The 25,380-nt window shown below is 43.5% G+C and overlaps 1 protein-coding gene across 1 annotated transcript; it reads left to right on the plus strand.

Annotated features, from left to right (window-relative positions):
• Nucleotides 1–24,809, plus strand: LOC134455510 (NACHT, LRR and PYD domains-containing protein 3-like). The gene is made up of 18 exons (XM_063206619.1): nt 1–49; nt 1,479–1,532; nt 2,571–2,672; nt 3,444–3,545; nt 4,143–4,238; nt 4,517–4,630; nt 7,994–8,095; nt 8,550–8,627; nt 11,878–13,725; nt 14,065–14,238; nt 14,465–14,638; nt 14,857–15,030; nt 15,374–15,547; nt 15,872–16,066; nt 22,096–22,269; nt 22,548–22,721; nt 22,946–23,122; nt 23,312–24,809. The coding sequence occupies exons 2-18, from the start codon at nt 1,501–1,503 to the stop codon at nt 23,325–23,327; spliced, it is 3,906 nt and encodes a 1,301-aa protein (XP_063062689.1). The 5' UTR covers nt 1–49; nt 1,479–1,500; the 3' UTR covers nt 23,328–24,809.
• Nucleotides 24,810–25,380: the final 571 nt, after the last annotated feature.

Genomic DNA, 25,380 nt, shown 5'->3' on the forward strand with positions numbered 1-25,380 from the left:
CTTGTTTGTTCTGGGTGGTTTAAAAACGAGCTGTTTGAAACTTCAGTTTGTGAGTAGCAGATATTGTATTTCAATATTTAATTTCGTATAGTCTTGCTGGTGTTTTTTATTATTATTTGTTTGTAAGTGTATTTGTTTGTATAGCAAATAAACAACGTGGTGCGTGTAGAAAGTTTAGTTCTGAACTCTCGACGACCTTCGAGCAGGCAGAAGGGGCGGCTGCAATGTTACTGTCTCGCGCTACTGATAGGCTACTCAGGCCTATTCTTTGTAACGGAGGCTTTATACAAATTATTGTAACGGAGCATTTATACAAAGTAGGCTATTCAAACTCTGGATGAGTCTGTTTCCCTCTAAAAGTGTGACCGCGGCCGTCGCCTTTTTTTTAATTGCAGAGCATTGGTGCTGGTATGTGTAATTTTAGGTTCGGATGGTGGGGTCATGTCCATACCACTTTTGAGATAAACCCACCACTTTTTCACAAATATAGGCCTAATGCCAGAACAGCACAGCCGGACAATTTAGCCTACTATTTTATTGAAACGTCCCCACGGCTTTCCAAGCCAAATTTCACCTTTGAGCCTGGAAAAGTTGATGATGATACCCGTAGGCCTATTCCAAGTCATGAGCCACAGCCTAATGCTTCATTGCTATAGTAGCTCATAGGCCTAATAGCAGGGGTGGGAACCCTTTTTCATTCAAGGGGCCACCTCAAATTCCTCCAAGGGCCGTAAAAGTCATCCAAGGGCCATACTATGAACGCAAATCAGGATTTCCCCCTGCATTATGCCTATTGGCCTATACAGGCGACCACCTTTAAAACAGACCCCACCTTTTCTAGGTCCTGATATTACTTAATTGTATTGTAAATGTCATTTCTAAGATTCCTGTACAAAACATGGCATTTCATGTGAAGCTGGATAACATTCAAGTATTGAGGGCTGGATAAAATGGCCTCAAGAGCCATAAAAGGTCCTCAAGACACAGGTTCCCTTCCCCTGGCCTATGGTAGCCCACTAGTCGAAGTTTATTTTGTGTCTTCTTTTTTTGACAAGTGCTACCAGGAAATTGATAGAATGTTGGGAATATTGTTGCCTAAGTTCTAGCTCCATTCGCCCCATTACATTTTCTGTGCTCTGCAATGTTTTACAGTCAGTTTTTCAGTCAACCTTTAATTTCCTGTAATAAAGTACTCAATTTAATGTTTGTCTGATGCATTGACAGATAAATTGTCTGTACAATACCTCCGATGCCCAACTCGGCCATATGAGTAGCCTGGTGACAGTTGTGTTTATCAGTATAATTAAAGGAAAATCACGGAATAGTTAACCATAATATTACTACTACTACTACTACTAATAATAATAATAATGATAATAATGATGATGATGATGATGATAACAACAATAATAACAATAAGAATACTAGGCCTAATTATATATTATAATTATATAATAACATATCTCTCACTGGAACAGGTGAATGTGAACTAGGCCAGAAATGAGTAAAGAGAGTGAAGAAGAGCCTTTGGGGTAAGACAATGAAATCACAGTTACTAGTGTGTGTGCATGTGCGTGTGTGTGTGTGTGTGTGTATGTGTGTTTATTTGTGGCAGAATATCTATTTCTATGAAACCTGGATCATGTTGGTTTTTGGTGTTGACAGGAATCTAACGTATATAATTACAATGATATTACTCTAAAATACAGTATGTCTTATATATTGAGTATTTTATATGATCATAAAACCTCTATATACTACCTGTACCTCTAGGCACCTGTTTCCCAGCAGTATGCCCATGAAGTCTGATGCCTCTGTAGAGCAGCCTGTTCATAATACATTACGGTAGGCCTATGTATACTTTATCACCAGGTGAGCTGACGAAACGTCATCTGATTGGCTGAGCAGGTGTCCGTTATTCCCCGAGAACAGGACACCTATGATGTCATGTGGGCGTGTGTGCGTCTAAGCTGCTTCTTTACATAACTTTCTGGGGAACTGCCGTTACTAATTCTAAATTGAAGGTTGCTATGGCCAAGAAAACCCAGTCGTTAGTTCTATCGCATCTGGTTGTCAAGTCAGTCGATAGAGGCACGTCTGAATTACTCACTAGATTAGGAAATGGTGCCCATAGCAACGAACCAAGTGCAGTGGTTAATCTACTTTCTCACAAAGCCTTAGATGAACATATTAATAAATGAATACTTAAGTGCTGGCAACCAAGTGATAAGCGGAATAACGGCCTTCGAGGTGTCTTGATATCAAGGGAAAATGGACTTGGCTGCGCCATCGGGCTGTTTAGAACGCTTCGCCTCGTCCATTATTTCCCTTGATATTGGGACACCTCGTCGGCCGTTCCTTATGTATCTCCTTACGCCTCTAGAATTCCTGTTGTTCTCAGCTGTGTGTGTGTGTGTGTGTGTGTGTGTGTGTGTGTGTGTGTGTGTGTGTGTGTGTGTGTGTGTGTGTGTGTGTGTGTGTGTGTGTGTGTTTGTGTGTGTGTGTGTGTGTGTGTGTGTGTAAATTGAATAGAGGTGTATATAATGATCAAAACCTCTATACACCTCCAGAAGGCCACCCTCTCCTGGTCCCAGCTGTGTGTCCATGAAGTCTGATGCTTCCATAAACCACCCAGTCAACTTCAGAGGAGAGGAGGGCACTACTGCACACAGGTGTGTGTGTGTGTGTGTGTGTGTGTGTGTGTGTGTGTGTGTGTGTGTGTGTGTGTGTGTGTGTGTGTGTGTGTGTGTGTGTGTGTGTGTGCTTGTGTGTGCTTGTGTGTGTGCTTGTGTGTGCTCGTGCGTGTACGTGAGAGATAGATAGAGTACAATCAATTCTGTTCATGCAGTCGTCTGAACTATGTTGTTGTTTGTGTTTGTGTGAATATTAATTATAATCAATAACTATGACTAAGTATTTAATGTTATCATTCTAACAGTACCTGTGTGTGCGTGTATGACTGTGTGTGTGTGTGTGTGTGTGTGTGTGTGTGTGTGTGTGTGTGTGTGTGTGTGTGTGTGTGTGTGTGTGTGTGTGTGTGTGTGTGTGTATTAATAAATTAATACTTAAGTGCTGGCAACCAAGTGATAAGCGGAATAACGGCCTTCGAGGTGTCTTGATATCAAGGGAAAATGGACTTGGCTGCGCCATCGGGCTGTTTAGAACGCTTCGCCTCGTCCATTATTTCCCTTGATATTGGGACACCTCGTCGGCCGTTCCTTATGTATCTCCTTACGCCTCTAGAATTCCTGTTGTTCTCAGCTGTGTGTGTGTGTGTGTGTGTGTGTGTGTGTGTGTGTGTGTGTGTGTGGTGTGTGTGTGTGTGTGTGTGTGTGTGTGTGTGTGTGTGTGTGTGTGTGTGTGTGTGTGTGTGTGTGTGTGTGTGTGTGTGTGTAAATTGAATAGAGGTGTAAATAATGATCAAAACCTCTATACACCTCCAGAAGGCCATCCTCTCCTGGTCCCAGCTGTGTGTCCATGAAGACTGATCACTCCATAAACCACCCAGTCAACTTCAGAGGAGAGGAGGGCACTACTGCACACAGGTGTGTGCGTGTGTGTGTGTGTGTGTGTGTGTGTGTGTGTGTGTGTGTGTGTGTGTGTGTGTGTGTGTGTGTGTGTGTGTGTGTGTGTGTGTGTGTGTGTGTGTGTGTGTGTGTGTGTGTGTGCTTGTGTGTGCTCGTGCGTGTACGTGAGAGATAGAGTACGATCAATTCTGGTCATGCACTCTGAACTATGTTGTTGTTTGTGTTTGTGTGAATATTAATTATAATCAATAACTATGACTAAGTATTTAATGTTATCATTCTAACAGTACCTGTGTGTGTGTATGACTGTGTGTGTGTGTGTGTGTGTGTGTGTGTGTGTGTGTGTGTGTGTGTGTGTGTGTGTGTGTGTGTGTGTGTGTCTCTCTCTCTCTCTCTCTCTCTCTCTCTCTCTCTCTCTCTCTCTCTCTCTCTCTCTCTCTCTCTCTCTCTCTCTCTCTGTGTGTGTGTTGGTGTAAATCGTATATCGTGTGTGTGTGTGTGTGTGTGTGTGTGTGTGTGTGTGTGTGTGTGTGTGTGTGTGTGTGTGTGTGTGTGTGTGTGTGTGTGTGTGTGTGTGTGTGTGTGTGTAAATTGAATATCTTATTACACCTCCAGGCCACCCTCTCCTGTTCCCAGCTGTGTTTCCATGAAGTCTGATGCTTCCATAGACCAGCCAGTCAACTTCAGAGGAGAGGGGACTACTGCTCACAGGTGTGTGTGTGTGTGTGTGTGTGTGTGTGTGTGTGTGTGTGTGTGTGTGTGTGTGTGTGTGTGTGTGTGTGTGTGTGTGTGTTTTTGTGTGTGTTTGACTTCGCCCATCAGCGAGGCCCAGGAGGCCGCCACACCTTGAGTGGAGTGCGCCCGAACAGGGCAGGAACCGCAGAGCCACTGTGCCTATAGGCGGAGGGACGGGGGCAGCGGGAGCACAAGATTCTATTCTGCTGTGTATGTCTACATGAAATTCGTGTCCCATGTCCTTGTGTGTGTAGAGCCCAGACCCCCAGAGCTCCATCTCCAGTGCCCAGCTGTGTGTCTATGAAGAGTGACAGATCCATGGATAAGCCTCCCAGGTTCAGCAATGATCCAGTGCTACCACATCCACAGTGAGTTATTAGTTTGACATCAGCACAATTATGCACAACACATACTGAGAGAGAGAGAGAGAGACACACACAGACACAGACACACACTCACACACACACACACACACACACACACACACACACACACACACACACACACACACACACACACACACACACACACACACCTCAATTTTATTATTAATAAAAATGTACAACATATCCATAAATTAATGGAAATACACACAACTTTTACCACAAAGATCTTTTCATTGGATGTCCGGAGATATTCAAAGTAGAAAAAAAAAATCCAAACGGATTTTGTAATTTCCAAGAAAAATAGGAAGCAAGGTCATGTGCAGTAATACTGGTACCCTTCTGGAGCCACCCACCTGGAGCAACTAACGTGCCATCGAGCTGACAGAGCCCTGGCACAGTGGAGAGCTGTGAGGACGTGCTAGGAGGTCCGCGGCAGGTTGGCAGGAGAAGGATAGCTAAACAAAATAAGTATTTCAATGAATAAAATCACTCATGTGCACCAATATTCCCATTACTTAAGAACTGCATTATAATGCATCTATTGCATCTTTGAACACTGGGGCACTGACTAACAGACAGATATAAACTGTGAAGTAAGAGAAGGGTCCCGAGGCACCACTGCTATTGACTTTTTATTTTTGCCACACGCACCGACGCATTTCGACTCTTTTTCAAGGTATAAAGGTGGAATACAACACAGGTGTGGTTTAAAAGCAAATCACATAGGGTCATGTGACCAAGACACAGATTGGCTGACCAATGGGGAAGGGGAGTGTGATGAGGTTATACCAAACCACGGATCTGTATAGGAAGATACGTCATCCACGTTTCTGTCAATGAAAGTCGTACGTCAGCGCATGGCGGCCATGATAGCCCAGCCTACTGGCTCAACCAGTTTTTAGTGATACATACTCTTCAGATGACCGTAATTCCCTCAAATTTTCATTGATTTTCGAAAGGTTTGGTTTGTTATACAGTATTGATAAAATCCAAACGGAAGTATACTGCATATATTCACATTATATTACATTATATTATAATGTACATGGGCCTATTGTCATGTATAATATAGTTTAGTAGGCTCATATTCAAGTAATTATATAGATCCCATAAACAAATGCACAAAGCATTCGTTTATATTTTCAGTAAAATAACAATTAAACCTTCCCATGTGCATTCTGCTTTGGGTTCTACAGCTCCACCCTGTGTTCAAAATGAGTCGTGATGCTTAGGTCATCCATAGAATAGAATGAACGTAATGTTCAGAAGCGGTGAAAATGTGTGTTTGCTCCAGGCCTATCTCTATTTTTTGGAGTCTACACCCAGTCTACACTAAAGTTTTAATGAGCCTTACCATTTATATACTGTACATGTGTCAATATTTCAGTGAGATAACAGTATACATATTTCAATACTTTAGTTTACTTCAGGTGTAACGAAGGGTCTGTGGAGAGTTTAAGCTGGGCTAATATGGACCCGTGCGACCCGTGCGAGCGTGCTGGAATGCACAATGACGTATGTAGTCTTCCTATACAGACCTGTGTACCAAACAGCCAATTAGTTTTGCAAACACCAAGCCAAGTGACACAAACAAACAAAAATTACAGTGAAGACCAAAAATGAAACGGAAAAAAAACAATTACAAAAAATCTTTAAAGGGACACTGTGTGAGATTTTTAGTTGTTTATTTCCAGAATCCATGCTACTCATTCACAAATGTTACCCTCTTCAAGAATACTTTCCACCACCATGAAATTCTAAGCATTCATTATGAATGGGAAAATTGCACTTCTCACATAACAAAATGGGGATCTTCTCCATGTCCGCCAATTTTGAATATCCAGAAATAGGCATTTTTAGCTGCAAAAATGACTGTACTTGGGCCATACTAGAAAAATTAAGTTTATTACATAGTAAACTTTCATGAAAAGATCAAATTTGGCGATAGGCAACCTAGTTTCAATGATCAACATAGTTGCAGTACCTTTTATGGCCATTTCCTGCACAGTGTACCTTTAAGTAAGCATGGTCTTACAAGTGGACACATCAAGTATTTTTTCAATGGAGTTAGCTGGTGGATTGTCACAGTAACACCATATAGACGTGCATTTGAATTTGTCAATCAACAAGCAAGAGCCGGCACAAGTATTTAGCATGGTCTAATGAAAAATTCAACACATCGTTATGGAGCACACCTATGTAGGACCAAAGACAATGTCTAAACAGGCTACAGGAAAGGGGAGAAGTCAATCTCTTCATTAAGTCCAGGAAACGTGGTGCCGTTTAATTTGTCAATCCAAAACGTCTCTGGCTGGAGGAGGCATTTGAGTCGGTCCCCACCCCTTGCACAGTTTGAACTACCTCAACAACCAAGGCCTTAAGAGAAATAGGCTTCAGGTGTCCAGCATTTTTGTAATGGGAGGCCATGGGGTAGTTGGGATTGTGTGTCCTGATGGCATAAACATGGTCTGACAATCTGTCCGGAAATCTTCACTTAGTGCAGCCAATATAAAAACATCCTTGATCACATTCACCACATTCCACACTGTAAACAACATATTTAGTATTGCAATTGGCATAACTTAAACAGTGTAAGGTCTTGGTTCCAGTTAAATTTGGGAATGAGTTACTCCTGCCCACCTGGTCGCAGAGCAACCATCGTTCACGTTCCACAGTTTGTAATCCACATCATAGCAATATAGCAAGAAAATGACTTTTGTGCTACCATTTAGCCATTCCGCTCAGTTCACTTATGTGACTCCCCGAAATGTACCATATGCATTGGACATTGTTAATTCGCTCTTATTTGTCAACATCCAAAACAGTTCCATTGCGAGAAAATCTCTTGACGTTTACCCAGTGCATGCTTCTCAGACGTTTCCTTAAAACTGATTACAAACAGTAAATGAGGCATCTCACTGCCTACTTTGCAATGTCTGTACCTGGCCTGTGACACTTTGTAGTACAGCAAGTAATGTGTTCTCTGTCTTCGAGATTAACTTTTATTATAAAAGCAACTGGTCTGAGCCACAAATCATAAGGTGCTTCTAATCTGGGACTTAAGTGGCTGTTAGCCAATTAAAAAATAGATTTACTGCTATTGACTTAAATTAATTTCCTTCATTCTGCAATTCTGCCTCACCACAACATTGCTAGCATAAAGGTTCAATGTCGCTACCTGGTGTCACTGTTGACTCAGTTGATATAGCTTGGACATATTCAACTGAACGAAGGATGATTTCATTAAATTCAGGTGTCGCATTCGTCTTTTTTTCTATTGGTAAGAAAAGAAGCCTGTGTTGTGTAGATGTGTATATAATGATCAAAACCTCTATACACCTCCAGAAGGCCATCCTCTCCTGGTCCCAGCTGTGTGTCCATGAAGACTGATCACTCCATAAACCACCCAGTCAACTTCAGAGGAGAGGAGGGCACTACTGCACACAGGTGTGTGTGTGTGTGTGTGTGTGTGTGTGTGTGTGTGTGTGTGTGTGTGTGTGTGTGTGTGTGTGTGTGTGTGTGTGTGTGTGTGTGTGTGTGTGTGTGTGTGTGTGTGTGTGTGTGTGTGTGTGTGTGTGTTTGTGTGCTTGTGTGTGTGCTTGTGTGTGCTCGTGCGTGTAGGTGAGAGATAGATAGAGTACGATCAATTCTGTTCATGCAGTCTGAACTTTTTTGTTGTTTGTGTTTATGTGAATATTAATTATATTCAATAACTATGACTAAGTATTTAATTTTAACATTCTAACATGCGGTACCTGTGTGTGCGTGTATGACTGTGTGTGTGTGTGTGTGTGTGTGTGTGTGTGTGTGTGTGTGTGTGTGTGTGTGTGTGTGTGTGTGTGTGTGTGTGTGTGTGTGTGTGTGTGTGTGTGTGTGCGTGTGCGTGTGTGTGTGTGTACAGAATATCCCTTAAGAGGTCTCTTGTGCCCTATGTTGGTCTCCTGAATCCTTCAACCGATGTTCCACCAGTGTCTAAGAGGTGAGATCAGTTAGTAGTGGGGTTGGTTAGTGGAGAAAAAAGGCATTACCATTACGGTGCTGACAAAAGTGTGAGTTTTTTGCATGATGCTTCCTCAGGACCCCCTCTGATTTAAGCCTAGGAGCGCAAATGACATATTCAATTTTCTTATCAATCAAGTGAATAATCCATATGCATATACGTAAAGTGTCAGTGACAGCTTGGATGAGCTACCTCAATAAGGGCATTACAAAGTGAAATGCTGATTTGTGTTCAGATATGTATATCTGTCAAATCTGTCAAGTCCTGAGTGTAATATGGAGTGATAGGGGCTTTTATGATTCAGAAATGTTCAATAACCCCACTACACCATAACCACACCTCTTCAGTACACCCCCCCCCACCACCACACACACACACACACACACACACACACACACACACACACACACACACACACACACACACACACACACACACACACACAGACACACACACACACACACACACACACACACACACACACACACACACACACACACACACACACACACACACACTTCCACAGTGTCTCGCTCCCACACACACACCCCTCCTCAGTAGCCCCCCACCAACACTGTCATCCCCTTGCTCATCATCCCCACCATCCCAACCCACCCCTGTTCCAGAGTGCCCAGAGTCCAGCAAGAAAAGTCTGGGTACAGTCTGAAAATATGCAACGTTGTGGCATATTGTAGTTGTAATTGTGGAGTATTATAGTTGTGGCACCATTTACAGATGCTGCATCGTCCAATGAAGAGAAAACCACCCCGCTTCATCTTCACTAAAATTTAGTTTATAAGCAACATGACAATGTGCACTGCACATCTCTTAGGCACAAGCTCTGAGATGCCAAGAGCGGACCAAGACTGTTCCCTACAAAAAGTAAACAATACGCACGGAAAGTAAAATATATTCTACACTATGTGTAGTTGTTACATTGAAATTTCAAATAGTGAACCGATCTACTACCCTACCAACTACACAAAAACGTGCAGTGTAGCCAAGCTTTAACATAGATTTTGTGGGAAGACATCAACTCTTTCACCCTTGTGTATTGAACCCTTTCACCCTTAATTTCCCACCGGGGATCAATAAAGTTATTCTACTACTATGTTACTCTACTACGAGGGCTACGGCATCAAATGGTCAGGAAAACAACCAACTGTCAGTCGCCATTAAGAATATGTCTGACAAAGAGTGATTAACGCCGATCCCATATCCAAGTAACATAGTAGCATAAATTAATGTAGCATAAATTATGTATTATGGGATGGGGCATCATAGGCTAGCCAATTCAGGAGGTCAGATCCTTATGCTTTATGATTATGCTTTTGCTTATGCTGTGACTTCATGCTGGCTGTGGACATGCCAGTCCGTTTGCGGTCACGACATTATAGAGTCTAATAGTGGGGTCGTATTAGGCTCAGTCATTTCAAATTTGTGTTAAAGTTTGGTTTTCACTTCTAAGTTGAAGTTTAGGGTCTATAGAACAATTTGAGTTCGAGTGTCAAACACACAGATAACAAAATGACCTGCGGGGGGCGCTCTAAAATGTATAGATTGCTATAACTTTTGATTAGTTACACCACATTTAACATATGAGATATGTATGGATTCAGCATGAAGAGGAGAAACCGGTGGGCTAAGTATTTGGTTACCAGATTAAAGACACACTATGTAATAAACACACTTTCAGCCAATGGACAGCTAAATCCGGGCTTTTTTTAAAGATAAAGGGTGAAAATGCCCTCAAAGTTGCAAGTTGGGTCCTAAATATCACATAGGCTTTATGCAGCCATATTTGCGTATAGGTATCCAAGGTATCTTTGTGCTTCAGGGATATTCTGAACAAATCAAGTTGAATGATATCCCAGGCTTTATTTATAATAACTTGTCACAATAAATGATGTTTCATTGCAACTTGGAGGGCATTTCCACCCGTTATCTTAAAAAAACCCTGAATTTTGCTGTCCATGGGCTAAAAGTGTGTTTATGACATAGTGTGTCTTTAATCCGGTAACCAAATACTTAGCTCACCAGCTCCTCCTCTTAATGCTGAATCTATGCATACCTCATATGTTAAATTTGGTTAAATCAATAAAAAGTTACAGCAGTTTATATATTTTAGAGCGCCCCCCGCAGGCCATTTTGTTATCTTTGTGTTTGACACTCGAACCCAAATTGTTCTATAGACCCTAAACTTCAACTTGGAAGTGAAAACCAAACTTTAACACCAATTTGAAATGACTGAGAAAAATTGCACATGCCTACCACCCCACTATAAGAATATAGCCTTTTCAGGATCACCAACGTTACAGGGCCTATCATAAGTTTGCAACATATTGAACAATACTTTCTTTCGACAAAAAAAAAAGATCCTGGTCACCACTAGCTTGTCATTGCTTTGAGAGAATGCGAAACCATCACTATTGTTTCGCTAACAAGAAGAAGCTAACAAAAGCTTAGCCCATCTAACACTAGCTGCACAAGAAACATTGGTTTACACAGACTGACAATATTTGATCATTTTTGACATATTGGGCAACCAGTTTGTTCAAGTGCGTTTTGGGTAAACAACACAAGTTTCCTCAGCTTATCTTTGCTAATTTGAAGGTCCACAGGGATCAAGCGATTCCTTCCCAGTAAGCGGTAAAGACCCAACTTTTCCTACCTTTTCGAAGTTACTATCTCCTCCAAGGGGAATGTCCGAAATGTTCATACAAGGATCCTGTCGTGTTAAAATCCTTTAGATGCCCGTGTTGACATTTTCGTAAATAACTGGCCTCAGTAATTCTGTCAAGCTTGTGAACTGTTTGAAGCACTGGGTCATGAGGACTCATAATAGAACGGTACTGGTGAGGGTCATCATTCATCAACTCTCCTGTTGAGGCAAGGTCATTATTTTGCATCAAACCTGGGACTTTTGGTGGCTTCTAGCCATTTAAAAAATAGAGTTTCTGTCATTGATATCAATGTCTTCGAGAGTCTTTGCCTCATTCTGCAATACTGTGTCTCACAAAACCATTGCTAGTTGCTACTTGGTGTCGCTGTTCAGTCAGTTGACAAACTTGAACACATTAAACTCACTGAATCAATATGGATTAAATGTTGGTGTCGCAATTCTCTCTCTTTTTTTGTAAGCTCTGCCTCAAATGCCTCAATGCATTGCTGTCTATGTCCATACATTTTTTTCAAAAAAGTTTTCTTTTTGTTCATTTTTTCCAACCAGAAAGCGACCCAGTGAACCCCACGGGGAAGTGAAGCAGATCCATAAATTGCATCTGCAGCAAAAGTTCCAGTGTCTGCTTGAGGGCAGCGTAAAGCAAGGAAACCCCACTCCGCTCTGTAAGGTCTACACAGATCTCTACATCACAGAGGGGGCAAGAGGAAGGGTAAATGATGAACATGAGATCAGACAGATAGAGAGAGCATCCTGGAGAGAAGTAGATCCAGGCAGGCCAATTGCTTGGAGTGACCTCTTTAAAACTGGTTCTGGGCGAGACAAACCCATCAGATCAGTGCTGACGAGGGGCGTGGCTGGCATCGGAAAAACAGTCTCTGTGCAGAAGTTCATTCTGGACTGGGCTGAAGCGGAAACCAACCAGGATATCGACTTCGTATTTCCTCTTCCTTTCCGAGAGCTCAACCTGATAACGGAAATGAAACTCAGTCTGGTCGATCTTGTTCAGGAGTTTTTCCCAGATGTGAAAAGTCAGCAAATCCTCACCAATTCAGCACACAGAGTTTTGTTCATCTTCGATGGTCTGGATGAGTGCCGACTTCCTCTAGATTTCCACTCCAGCCCAATTTGTTGTGATGTGACAGAGCCAGCCTCAGTGGACGTGCTGCTGACAAACCTCATCAAGGGAAGCCTGCTTCCCTCTGCTCTCCTCTGGATCACCACCCGACCTGCAGCAGCCAATCAGATCCCTCCTGAGTATGTTCATCAGTCGACAGAGATAAGAGGATTCAACGACCCAAAGAAGGAAGAGTATTTCAAGAAGAGGATCAGTGATCTGAATCAGGCCAGCAGAATCATCACACACCTGAAGTCATCCAGGAGCCTCTACATCATGTGCGAGATTCCAGTTTTCTGCTGCATCGCAGCCACTGTTGCTGAGGTAAAGTCAGAAGAGTCGGGTAAAGTGGAGATGCCAAGAACCATGACTGAAATGTACGCTCACTTCCTTGTCATTCAGACCAACATAAAGAAGGCCAAATACACAGGGAGAGAGGTGACCGAAGAGGAGATGATTTTCAAACTGGGGCAACTGGCATTTCAGCAGCTGGAGAAAGGTAATCTGATATTTTATGAGGAGGACCTGAGAGAGGCTGGCCTTGATGTTTCAGAAGCATCCGTGTACTCAGGAGTCTGTACTCAGATCTTCAGAGAGGAGACCAAAATGTTTCAAGGGCGGGTGTTCAGCTTTGTGCATCTCAGCATCCAGGAGTTTCTGGCAGCATTATATGTCTTCCTCTGCTTCTGCAACAGAGAGGGAAACATGTCTGACGAAGAGCAAAGTGCTCAGCTCTCTGCTTTATTCAGAGTTGCAACCCTTCAGGACCTGCACAAGACTGCAGTGGATCTGGCTTTGCAGAACAAGAATGGACACCTGGACCTTTTCCTTCGCTTCCTCCTGGGCCTCTCACTGGAGTCCAATCAAAAAATTCTGAAAGTCCTCCTTCCAAAGTCTAGCAGCCAGGCACAAATCTCACCCCTACCACACGCCAGCCAATCACAGAGCTCAGAGCAAACAGTCCAGTATGTCAAGGAGAAGATCAGGGATCCAAGTTGGTTTGAAAGAAGAATTACCCTGTTCTACTGCCTGAACGAGCTGAATCGGCATGCTGTAGTGGAGCACACCCACAGGAGCTTGGGAACTCTGTCTGTGGACGTGCTCGTGCCAGGAAAGTGGGAGACTAAGAAGTTTGAGTTTAAAATGTCAGAAGTGCAGCTGGATGGGTTTGACCTGGAGCAATACGTGAAGACCCCAGCTGAAGATCAAACTGAACTCCTGAGCCCTGGGGATGTTTTGCAGAGACTGGTGCCAGTGGCCACAATGTCCACATCTGTAAGGTAATTTCACTGTTTCTGTTTCTTTCAGTGTGTGTGTGTGTGTGTGTGTGTGTGTGTGTGTGTGTGTGTGTGTGTGTGTGTGTGTGTGTGTGTGTGTGTGTGTGTGTGTCCGTTGCCAGAGAATCCACATATATATAAGGTTAGTATTATAGATTATAGGTCTATGAATAAACGATGAATAGAATTCGAACTTGACTAATGGCATTGGCCTTGGAAGTTCCTTGTTCTTTTCTATCTATCCTGACCACCTCCGTGTGTGTGTGTGTGTGTGTGTGTGTGTGTGTGTGTGTGTGTGTGTGTGTGTGTGTGTGTGTGTGTGTGTGTGTGTGTGTGTTCCAGGTTAATACATTTCAACCTTTCAGAGGAGTGCTGTTCCTCTCTGGCTTCTGCCCTGAAATCACCGTCATCACGTCTCACACAGCTGAACCTGAGTGAGAATAAGATCTTTGACTCGGCATTGCAGATCATATGTGATGGGGCTCGACATGACAACAGCAAACTGGAACAGTTTCTGTAAGCATAATATTGTGTGTGTGTGTGTGTGTATGTGTGTGTGTGTGTGTGTGTGTGTGTGTGTGTGTGTGTGTGTGTGTGTGTGTGTGTGTGTATGTGTGATATACTGAGTGAATTACTGTGACCTGTGGAAAAGAGCTAGAGTCTGTCTGGTCCTCACACACCATATGCATGTGTGTGTGTGTGTGTGTGTGCGTGTGTCTTGTGTCTTGTGTCTCGTGTCCAGGCTGAAAGGCTGTAACCTCAGAGAGAAGGACTGTTCCCACCTGGCCTCTATCCTGACATCACAGTCTTCGAGTATAACAAAGTTGGACTTGAGTCAAAATGAGCTGCTGGACGCAGGGATGAAACATTTACGCTCTGGACTTAAACATAAGAACAGCAAATTGGAGATACTGGAGTAAGTTTCATAACAGTGTATATGTGTATAGGGATAATATGTGTGCCCATGTATGTGCACTGTGTGTGTGTGTGTGGGCGGGGTGTCTGTGTGAGTTTGCGGAGCAAAGAAACAAATTGTGTCTGTGATTGTAATAAGTGTATGTGAATGTGTGTGTGTGTGTGTGTGTGTGTGTGTGTGTGTGTGTGTGTGTGTGTGTGTGTGTGTGTATCTTTCAGACTTAGTTACTGTGAGCTGACAGAGAAGAGCTGTCAGCATCTGGCTTCTGTCTTGACTTCACAATCCTCACGTCTCCGTGTGCTCAACCTGGGTAACAACAATCTACTGGACTCAGGAGTGAAACATTTGTGTCGTGGCCTTCGTCATCAAAATTGCAGGCTGGAGAGAATGCAGTGAGGGTTATTTCATATGTGTAACTATTTGATTAAAAATGCCAACATTCCATGCAAAGATCAAAGGTGCTGGTAACTGTATGACTCATTAGTAGTAATAAAAATAAGTATATGATGATATCATATAATAGGTGTTATTGTGTTGTATTTATGCCAAATTGTTTTTCCTCTCTGACCTCTGTCCTGACCTCACACTGTGTTTTGTGTGTGTGTGTGTGTGTGTGTGTGTGCGTGCGTGCGTGCGTGCGTGCGTGCGTGCGTGCGTGCGTGCGTGCGTGCGTGCGTGCGTGCGTGCGTGCGTGCGTGCGTGCGTGCGTGCGTGTGTGTGTTCTGTGGGTGCCAGGATAAACAAATGCAATCTTACAGAGAAGAGCTGTTCCTTTCTGGCCTCTGCATTGACCTCACCCGTCTCACATCTGACACATCTGGATCTGAGCTACAACGAGCTGAAGGACTCAGGAGTGGAAATGCTATGTTCAGCTGTTTGTGATGAAAACTGTAAACTGGAACAATTGGAGTAAGTAACATTATTTCTTTGGAGTTTGTACACTTTGTGTACCCCTGTATTTGTACTTTTGAAATGTGTCAGCACGTGTCAGCTGGCGGACTATTACATGGAATGTCAGCAGATCTCCAACGATAGCAATCTGGCTTTTTGTTAACCCTGTAGTATGTCTACCTCCCAGACTTTGAGGTCTCAGGATTTCACACTGAGCCTGTATGTGTTTGTGCGTGTGTGTGTGTGTTTGTGTGTGTGTGTGTGTGTGTGTGTGTGTGTGTGTGTGTGTGTGTGTGTGTGTGTGTGTGTGTGTGTGTGTGTGTGTGTGTGTGTCTTTTACAGGCTACGTAGCTGCAAGTTGACCGAGGGTAGCTGTAAGCTCATGGAGGACAAATGTTTCACTCTGGCGTCTGTTCTGACCTCAGACTTCTCACGTCTCACACACCTCAACCTCAGTAGCAACAAGCTAATGAACTCTGGAGTGGAACTTTTATGCTCTGCGCTCAAGCACGAGAACTGCCTACTAGAGAAACTGCTGTAAGGGTCATCATATTTTATCTGTTTCAACAGTTGCGTGTGTCAGTAGCGTGGCGTGCGTTATTTTTCCGAGGAAGCCAGGGAGAACAAAAAAAATATATAATATAATATTATAATATAATATAATATAATATAATATAATATAATATAATATAATATAATATAATATAATTATTATTAATCAGTAGCGGCGGCTGGCTGGGACAACAAGCAAGGCAGAAAGTTTGGCCATGAGAATAAAATCAATAAGGTGTAATTTATGAGATTTGCATGTTTGCGAACCAGGAAGGCATTTGCCAGAACTGCTGCGAAGCACGGGAAGGTCTGTTTTGGACAGCACACCACGAGCGCAGCTACAGCTCTTGATCATGCGTGTGACTACTTTTGTTAAGAAATAAATAACAAGAAAAATACTATGTCTGTTCAGAGTTGGAGTAGTGACAAGCAACACCGCAAGAATTTGCACTTTACGCACGACATCAGATGCTCCAGAAGCCCCCTAAACACAATTCAGTGTCATCCTTAAGTGCCAGTTCAAATGCCCCACAGAACAGAATGCAATAACACAGACAGACAACGGACATGCACTGACTGACCACTAGTTATTCTACTGATGACTAGGTTCAACCGGCTGCTCTGAGTCGTGCACGTCTTGTATCGAATGTCAAATGTTGTGTGTGCGACCTTTCTATGGTTCCCAGATGTATGGCGATTTCCAGTGCAAACATGCTAAAACAAAACCCATTTAAGCAATATGACCCGAGTGGGAGGGATGATGTGCACTGACATCCTCCCTGGTGTGGTTCGGCCATAGGCACGAAGCCGAAGGCTGAGTGCCGTCGGCAATCACACCAGGGAGGATGTCAGTGCACATCATCCCGACCACGAGGGTCATATTGCTTTTATACAATAGTTCATTTGCCAACAAAATACCAGAATAAATGTTCGAATTCGTGTTTATTAGTTACCTTAATCATACTTTGTTTACCTGCTCCGCTAAGCAAAGTAGTTCCGAATTGATTGCATGGTTGCTATGCAATGACGAGCTGACAGCGCCAGCGCGCAAAGTTCCATGAAACGGTGTGAAGTGCATTTCTGTGTGGACTGCTACTGGGCTTCGCTTACTAAAATGATGCATGATAAATGAAAACACTGTGCAACTTCAACATTTTAGTTAGATGACTATTTTATAAGCCTTTTTCAGCCGATATTGATTTTCACATTTTTGTGGACCGCAAACTTGCTGCAAGCTGCGTAAAGACACCCCCCCTCGTCCTTTCCTCTCCAGTGCCGCATGAGATCCGAGCGCTGTTCTCACACGCACAACCACACAAATCAATCCCTTGTAGGCCTATGATACCCCGATGTCTGCTAAAGTTTAGGCTACTGCAGGCTACAACTTTGTTGCTGAAACACTTTCTCATGCAAACGTCTGATGTGGGTGCGAACCCGAGAAAGGGGTTCACGTTTTCCCTCCTAAACGAAAAGGCAACTCATTCCAGTTCCAAGCGGCCATGATTTTAAATCGCATGGCACACGGTATCTTGCTTCCAGTCAGATGCCCACTTTGTAGCCTACTAATTTGCACGTGGTGGACGGCAATTGCTGATAGCCTAGGCTATATTTTTAAGAGCATCTCTTCCTCGTCATTCCGTCTCCCGCAGCACAAATGAGATCCGATTATAGCGGTTCTCATATACTGCAGTAGACTGACATAGCCTTTCTGTCTCTGTGTCAAAAAAGTGTCCGTTGTCTCGCATATTCCCCGTTTGAAACTATCTTAATATTTAAAGTAGGCTACATGTTAGATTGTCTTCAAAAGACTACGAAATAGCGGCCGCAGAGGTCTGCCAACTGCCCAGACAACTGCACTAGAATCAGATAACTTCTTTCCTCTCTGCCAGAATCCAGCTACCAACTGGGATAGCCTACGCTCTCTGTCATGCGGGCGTGCGTGCGCCCAACTTAGTCCAGCATAGAACAATGGAATAGAATGATGGTGAGTTCAAACTACGCGGCCCTGGTTACATTCACTTTCTCCGCAGTAGACTATGAGATAGAATGATGGCGAGTTCAAAATGCGCGGCCCTGGTTACATTCTATCCACGGCGGAGTGATTATTAGGTGTGATGAGTCTCCGAGGATGATGTCCACCTAGACATCATCCTCCTTACCGACGCGTAGAATGCCAGTAGAACGCGTCTCATCCAATCAGATATCGCAATATATTGACCGGCTCTAACTACTGTATAATGAAAAATAACCCTGATGCACGCGGTTGAAACGGAGCACAACAGAGCACAGAGAAGTGGCATGATGCGTATATTTAGGACCCGGTGGCACATTATGCCATCTAATAATCACCATAGCTTATTTGCCATAATAGCAAGAGCTAACAAGCAGCGAGCAACAAAGCTAAAAACAAAGCTAGCTTCACAAAACGTTAGGTGGCCTGCTTATAATCTACCTTTCTGAAACAATAAAGCAAGTTTGCCTACCGTTGTAGAAGTTATCCTGAACGTATATGTGTCCATGTGAAGATCCTGTCGTTATATTAAATCCATTTTATGCATTGCCTGCCTTGACAACATTGGGAGCCATCGGCTGTGTATGCGCGCTTAAACTGTCACTTTTGCACTTTTGTAGTTTCTAGTTCTACTGGCAGCCAGGTAAAGTGGCTGCCGATCCTGAAGTATCATCCGTTTCCCTCTTTGGCAAATCATAGACGGCAATATGATTTATCTCGTGACCAATTTTGAGCGATATGATTGGTCAAGCATTCGTTTTTTTCAAAACTCCAGAAATGTATGGCTGCCAACTCGACTTGGCACCAGTTTTTTTTAGCATCGAGAGACGTGTAGTACTTTGTTTCACCAGATGGTTATCCAATGGGAGGGGGTGGGGCGCTATTTCCCCAGCTGGAAAATACTCACAGAGAGTGACGAGAGTGGATGGAATATTAGGAGACTCGTCGATAGACAGAATGTTTTAATGATTAACGGATATTAAAGCTGTTGTTGGGAAAATTAGGGGATGCCTGGCATCCCTTGGCATCTGCGACGACACGCCACTGGTGTGTGTGTGTGTGTGTGTGTGTGTGTGTGTGTGTGTGTGTGTGTGTGTGTGTGTGTGTGTGTGTGTGTGTGTGTGTGTGTGTGTGTGTGTGTGTGAGAGAGAGAGAGAGAGAGAGAGCGAGCGAGAGGAGAGGGTTTGAAAAATATAGCTATTACTGTGAAATAGAGAACGTGATGAATTTTCACTTCAATTGTCAATGCGACACCCAGAAATCGACCTCACTCTTGGTGCATGCATGTGTGCGTGTGTATTTTTTTCAGGTAAAGTGGACACTTGCCATGAAAGACTGTTTTCTTTCTGGCCCCTCTTCTGACTTAACTGTGCATGTGCTTGTGCGTGTGTGTGTGTGTGTGTGTGTGTGTGTGTGTGTGTGTGTGTGTGTGCGTGTTTCAGGTTGAACAGTTGCCACTTCACAGGGAGGAGCTGTTCCTATCTGGCCTCTGTCCTGACCTCACACTCCTCAAGACTCACACACCTGGACCTGAGCTACAATGAGCTGCTGGACTCAGGAGTGGAACATCTATGTTCCGGTCTTCGTGATGAAAACTGTAAACTGGAGAAGCTAGAGTAAGCATATTTAATGGTGTGGTTTTACACACAACAAAGTACAATGTATAGGTGTGTGTCTGAAATAGTACTTTGAAATAGTATTAGTCACATTTAGTATTATCACATTTTTGTGGACCGCAAACTTGCTGCTAGCTGCGTAAAGACACCCCCCTCGTCCTTTCCTCTCCAGTGCCGCATGAGATCCGAGTGCTGTTCTCACACGCACAACCACACAAATCAATCCCTTGTAGGCCTATGATACCCCGATGTCTGCTAAAGTTTAGGCTACTGCAGGCTACAACTTTGTTGCTGAAACACTTTCTCATGCAAACGTCTGATGTGGGTGCGAACCCGAGAAAGGGGTTCGCGTTTTCCCTCCTAAACGAAAAGGCAACTCATTCCAGTTCCAAGCGGCCATGATTTTAAATCGCATGGCACACGGTATCTTGCTTCCAGTCAGATGCCCACTTTGTAGCCTACTAATTTGCACGTGGTGGACGGCAATTGCTGATAGCCTAGGCTATATTTTTAAGAGCATCTCTTCCTCGTCATTCCGTCTCCCGCAGCACAAATGAGATCCGATTATAGCGGTTCTCATATACTGCAGTAGACTGACATAGCCTTTCTGTCTCTGTGTCAAAAAAGTGTCCGTTGTCTCGCATATTCCCCGTTTGAAACTATCTTAATATTTAAAGTAGGCTACATGTTAGATTGTCTTCAAAAGACTACGAAATAGCGGCCGCAGAGGTCTGCCAACTGCCCAGACAACTGCACTAGAATCAGATAACTTCTTTCCTCTCTGCCAGAATCCAGCTACCAACTGGGATAGCCTACGCTCTCTGTCATGCGGGCGTGCGTGCGCCCAACTTAGTCCAGCATAGAACAATGGAATAGAATGATGGTGAGTTCAAACTACGCGGCCCTGGTTACATTCACTTTCTCCGCAGTAGACTATGAGATAGAATGATGGCGAGTTCAAAATGCGCGGCCCTGGTTACATTCTATCCACGGCGGAGTGATTATTAGGTGTGATGAGTCTCCGAGGATGATGTCCACCTAGACATCATCCTCCTTACCGACGCGTAGAATGCCAGTAGAACGCGTCTCATCCAATCAGATATCGCAATATATTGACCGGCTCTAACTACTGTATAATGAAAAATAACCCTGATGCACGCGGTTGAAACGGAGCACAACAGAGCACAGAGAAGTGGCATGATGCGTATATTTAGGACCCGGTGGCACATTATGCCATCTAATAATCACCATAGCTTATTTGCCATAATAGCAAGAGCTAACAAGCAGCGAGCAACAAAGCTAAAAACAAAGCTAGCTTCACAAAACGTTAGGTGGCCTGCTTATAATCTACCTTTCTGAAACAATAAAGCAAGTTTGCCTACCGTTGTAGAAGTTATCCTGAACGTATATGTGTCCATGTGAAGATCCTGTCGTTATATTAAATCCATTTTATGCATTGCCTGCCTTGACAACATTGGGAGCCATCGGCTGTGTATGCGCGCTTAAACTGTCACTTTTGCACTTTTGTAGTTTCTAGTTCTACTGGCAGCCAGGTAAAGTGGCTGCCGATCCTGAAGTATCATCCGTTTCCCTCTTTGGCAAATCATAGACGGCAATATGATTTATCTCGTGACCAATTTTGAGCGATATGATTGGTCAAGCATTCGTTTTTTTCAAAACTCCAGAAATGTATGGCTGCCAACTCGACTTGGCACCAGTTTTTTTTAGCATCGAGAGACGTGTAGTACTTTGTTTCACCAGATGGTTATCCAATGGGAGGGGGTGGGGCGCTATTTCCCCAGCTGGAAAATACTCACAGAGAGTGACGAGAGTGGATGGAATATTAGGAGACTCGTCGATAGACAGAATGTTTTAATGATTAACGGATATTAAAGCTGTTGTTGGGAAAATTAGGGGATGCCTGGCATCCCTTGGCATCTGCGACGACACGCCACTGGTGTGTGTGTGTGTGTGTGTGTGTGTGTGTGTGTGTGTGTGTGTGTGTGTGTGTGTGTGTGTGTGGTGTGTGTGTGTGTGTGTGTGTGTGTGTGTGTGTGTGTGTGTGTGTGTGTGTGAGAGAGAGAGAGAGAGAGAGAGAGAGAGAGAGAGGAGAGGGTTTGAAAGATATAGCTATTACTGTGAAATAGAGAACGTGAATAATTTTCACTTCAATTGTCAATGACACCCAGAAATCGACCTCACTCTTGGTGCATGCATGTGTGCGTGTGTATTTTTTTCAGGTAAAGTGGACACTTGCCATGAAAGACTGTTTTCTTTCTGGCCCCTCTTCTGACTTAACTGTGCATGTGCGTGTGCTTGTGTGTGTGTGTGTCTGTGTGTGTCTGTGTTTGTGTGTCTGTGTGTGTGTGTGTGTGTGTGTGTTTCAGGTTGAACAGTTGTCACTTCACAGGGAGGAGCTGTTCCTATCTGGCCTCTGTCCTGACCTCACACTCCTCAAGACTCACACACCTGGACCTGAGCTACAATGAGCTGCTGGACTCAGGAGTGGAACATCTATGTTCCGGTCTTCGTGATGAAAACTGTAAACTGGAGAAGCTAGAGTAAGCATATTTAATGGTGTGGTTTTGCACACAGCAAAGTACAATGTATAGGTGTGTGAGTGTATGTGTGTGTGTCTAAAATAGTACTTTGAAATAGTATTGGCATGTGGAAATACAAGATGACAGAGATGACCTGACATCTGTTCCGACCTGTTCTGATTTGTTGTGTGTGTGTGTGTGTGTGTGTGTGTGTGTGTGTGTGTGTGTGTGTGTGTGTGTGTGTGTGTGTGTGTGTGTGTGTGTGTGTGTGTGTGTGTGTGTGTGTGTGTGTGTTTTAGGTTGTGGAAGTGTAAGATGGCAGAAGAGAGCTGTTCCCATCTGGCCTCTGTCCTGTCCACGCCCTCCTCAAGGCTAAGACAGCTGGAACTGACTAACAATCGACTTCAGGACTCTGGAGTGGAACTTTTATGTCGTGGTCTAAGCCATCAAAACTGCAAACTGGAGAAACTACAGTGAGCATTATTTCTTGTAGTGTCAGTGGCAGGGGGTGGAGGAGGGGTCTTTGTCTCTTTGAGTGTAACCATTTCAGAGGTGTTTCTTGCAATCTGTCAAAGAAGAGCTGTTATTTTCTGGCCTCTGCTCCACACTTTCCTCGTCTTTATGTGTGTATGTGTGTGTGTGTTTGCATGCATGTACATGTGTGCTTGTGTGCAAATCTTTTTGTGTGTGTGTCCAGGCTTGATAGCTGTAAGCTGACGGAGAAGAGCTGTTCCTTTCTGGCCTCTGCCCTGACATCACACTCCTCTTCACATCTCACACAGCTGGACCTGAGCAACAACTGTCTACATGAGGCTCATGTTCAGCCGCTCTGCACTCTCTTGAAGGAACCCACATGCACATTGACAGAACTAGAGTGAGTCACTCTGTGTGTGTGTGTGTGTGTGTGTGTGTGTGTGTGTGTGTGTGTGTGTGTGTGTGTGTGTGTGTGTGTGTGTGTGTGAGAGAGAGAGAGAGAGAGAGAGAGAGAGAGAGAGAGAGAGAGAGAGAGATAATGTGTGTTGGTGTTCAATTGTCCTGACATGTTGTATTCTGTGTATTGCAGGTGGAGGGGCAAGTGAGCAGTAACTGTGTCTTCACTCTGGTTATCGCGATTTCTCGGTTCAATACAATATCGTTACAGCCCTGTCTACAACAGTGGGACCCCTAGGTGGCTCACAGCATCACTGCAGGGGGGTCATGGAGAGAAGGGACTCTGTGCATAAAAGCTTGAATATACAGTATATTGACATAATATAACCATCACATAAGCTTTCAGTAATAGTATCCACATGTATGGTTTAGAAATGTATTTTCCTTTCTTGTGATTTTCACTTTAAAATGTAGCAACACCAGTGGACTAAAGCATATTTGGCGTTTGAATACGGGAGGTGTGTGTGTGTGTGTGTGTGTGTGTGCGCGTGTGTGTGTATGCGTGTGTGTGTATGTTACCAAAATGTTCTCTGGTCCAAAGTACACTGAATAAAGACCAATGGGCCATCCCCTCTAACTTGGGGGCTGGTGTGGAGATGAGGATTTTCACTGTCTTAAAACACACATTTTATCTGCTTGCTTATCTACATTAGTTCTAAATACTATCTAAAAACTGTTTGAACTTAGTTTTTTTTAATCTCATATGTGCTCTCTGTGTTTTCTATGTCCTTTTTATGTTCTTGTGTGACTGAATTATACAATTCACCTGCCTTTAATATCTACATAATTAATATAAATGATTTTAAAATGTATTTTATCTGCTCATGACTTAAAGGTACACTGTGCAGAAAATGGTCAAAAAAGGTGCTGCAACTATGCTGCCCATTGAAACTGGGCTGCCTATTGCCAAATTTGATCTTTGCATGAAAGTTTACTATGTAATAAACTAATATTCTAGTGTGGCCCAAGTACAGCCATTTTTGCAGCCAAAAAATGGCTATTTCTGGAAATTCAAAATGGCGGACCATGGAGAAGATCCCCCTTTTCATGTATGAAAAGGGCAATTTTTCCAGTCATAATGAATACTTTGAATTTGATGATGGTGCTAAGTATTCAAAAGGTAACATTAGTGAACTCAACAAAGGAAGATGCTATCTTTTTGCAGTTTGGGTAATAGGCTATTGGGCCTATTAAGTGGTAGGGAAACCAAAGTAGTAATTACCCATCTCAGACACTGGTCAGGAACATCTCCTGAAAGTCCCAGAATGCAGAAGGCATTTGAATAAAATACGCCTTACCCAATTGTTTTGTCTAACTGGTACTTTTATACATGAATTGTCAGAAAAACAGCTCCTGTAGGATTTTTTTGTGCTCAAATAGATTTGTTAGTTTCATTTGCCTCTTTGCAAATGTTTTTCTATATTTCCAATTCCCTGCCCCCCTAAATTTCCTTTTTCCGTGTCACCCAGATGAAAGCTGGATGTTTGTAATGAAAAGACTGTGGGCAGTGAAATTCTGGAGTGTTGAAGAAGTCCATTTGCAGTGATGTGTCGAGTCCCCTTGCTTTCACCAACATTATCCAAGGGGTGATGTAGTCTGTGTTGTTTATAATCCCACCAGAAACGGGGGATACATAAGTAAGGGTTAACGTTCGGCGAGAAGGTCGCTACCGTGGAATAGCAGCACGACAGAGAGAATCTTTAGACCCCGACGCGGAGCGGAGGGGTCTTGTTCTCTCTGAAGTGCTGCTATTCCACAAAGCGACCGACTCGCCGAAAGTTAACCCGCTTATTATATGGATATACTTAAATGATTCACACATGCGGGGACATTTCTTTAGACCTATTTAATGTTAAGATTGTTGCTGCGCAAAACAAAACAGTGCCATTGTGGAACACCGCTAGGCAACAGCTAGGTAGGCTAGCCAGGACAACAGGTGTTGTCTATCACAGCAGCTGATTAGAGTGACAAAAGACCGGACCCCCTGCGGAGTGATATGAAACATTATCTTTAGCCACTGACTTGTATACAAGCCAGTGGCTTTAGCAGTGAACGTCTTGTTGCCATTGACAGCGGTAGCCAGGACAACGGGTGCTGTCTATCACAGCAGCTGATTAGAGTCTTGTTGAAAAGTCGCTTTAGCAGTGAAAAGTCTTGTTGCCATTGACAGCGGTCTGTTATAGACCAACCCGTCCGTTATCG

This window comes from Engraulis encrasicolus, chromosome 1, assembly GCF_034702125.1.
Source record: "Engraulis encrasicolus isolate BLACKSEA-1 chromosome 1, IST_EnEncr_1.0, whole genome shotgun sequence".
Lineage (NCBI taxonomy): Eukaryota > Metazoa > Chordata > Actinopteri > Clupeiformes > Engraulidae > Engraulis > Engraulis encrasicolus.

What these genes read in the sequence shown, in the direction of transcription:
- LOC134455510 (XM_063206619.1), top strand. Translation starts at nt 1,501, where the DNA reads ATGAGTAAAGAGAGTGAAGAAGAGCCTTTGGG. An exon ending in TGTAAACTGGAACAATTGGA is followed by an intron (nt 15,548 to 15,871) that starts GTAAGTAACATT and finishes TGTCTTTTACAG; the next exon opens with GCTACGTAGCTGCAAGTTGA. An exon ending in TGTAAACTGGAGAAGCTAGA is followed by an intron (nt 22,270 to 22,547) that starts GTAAGCATATTT and finishes TGTGTGTTTTAG; the next exon opens with GTTGTGGAAGTGTAAGATGG.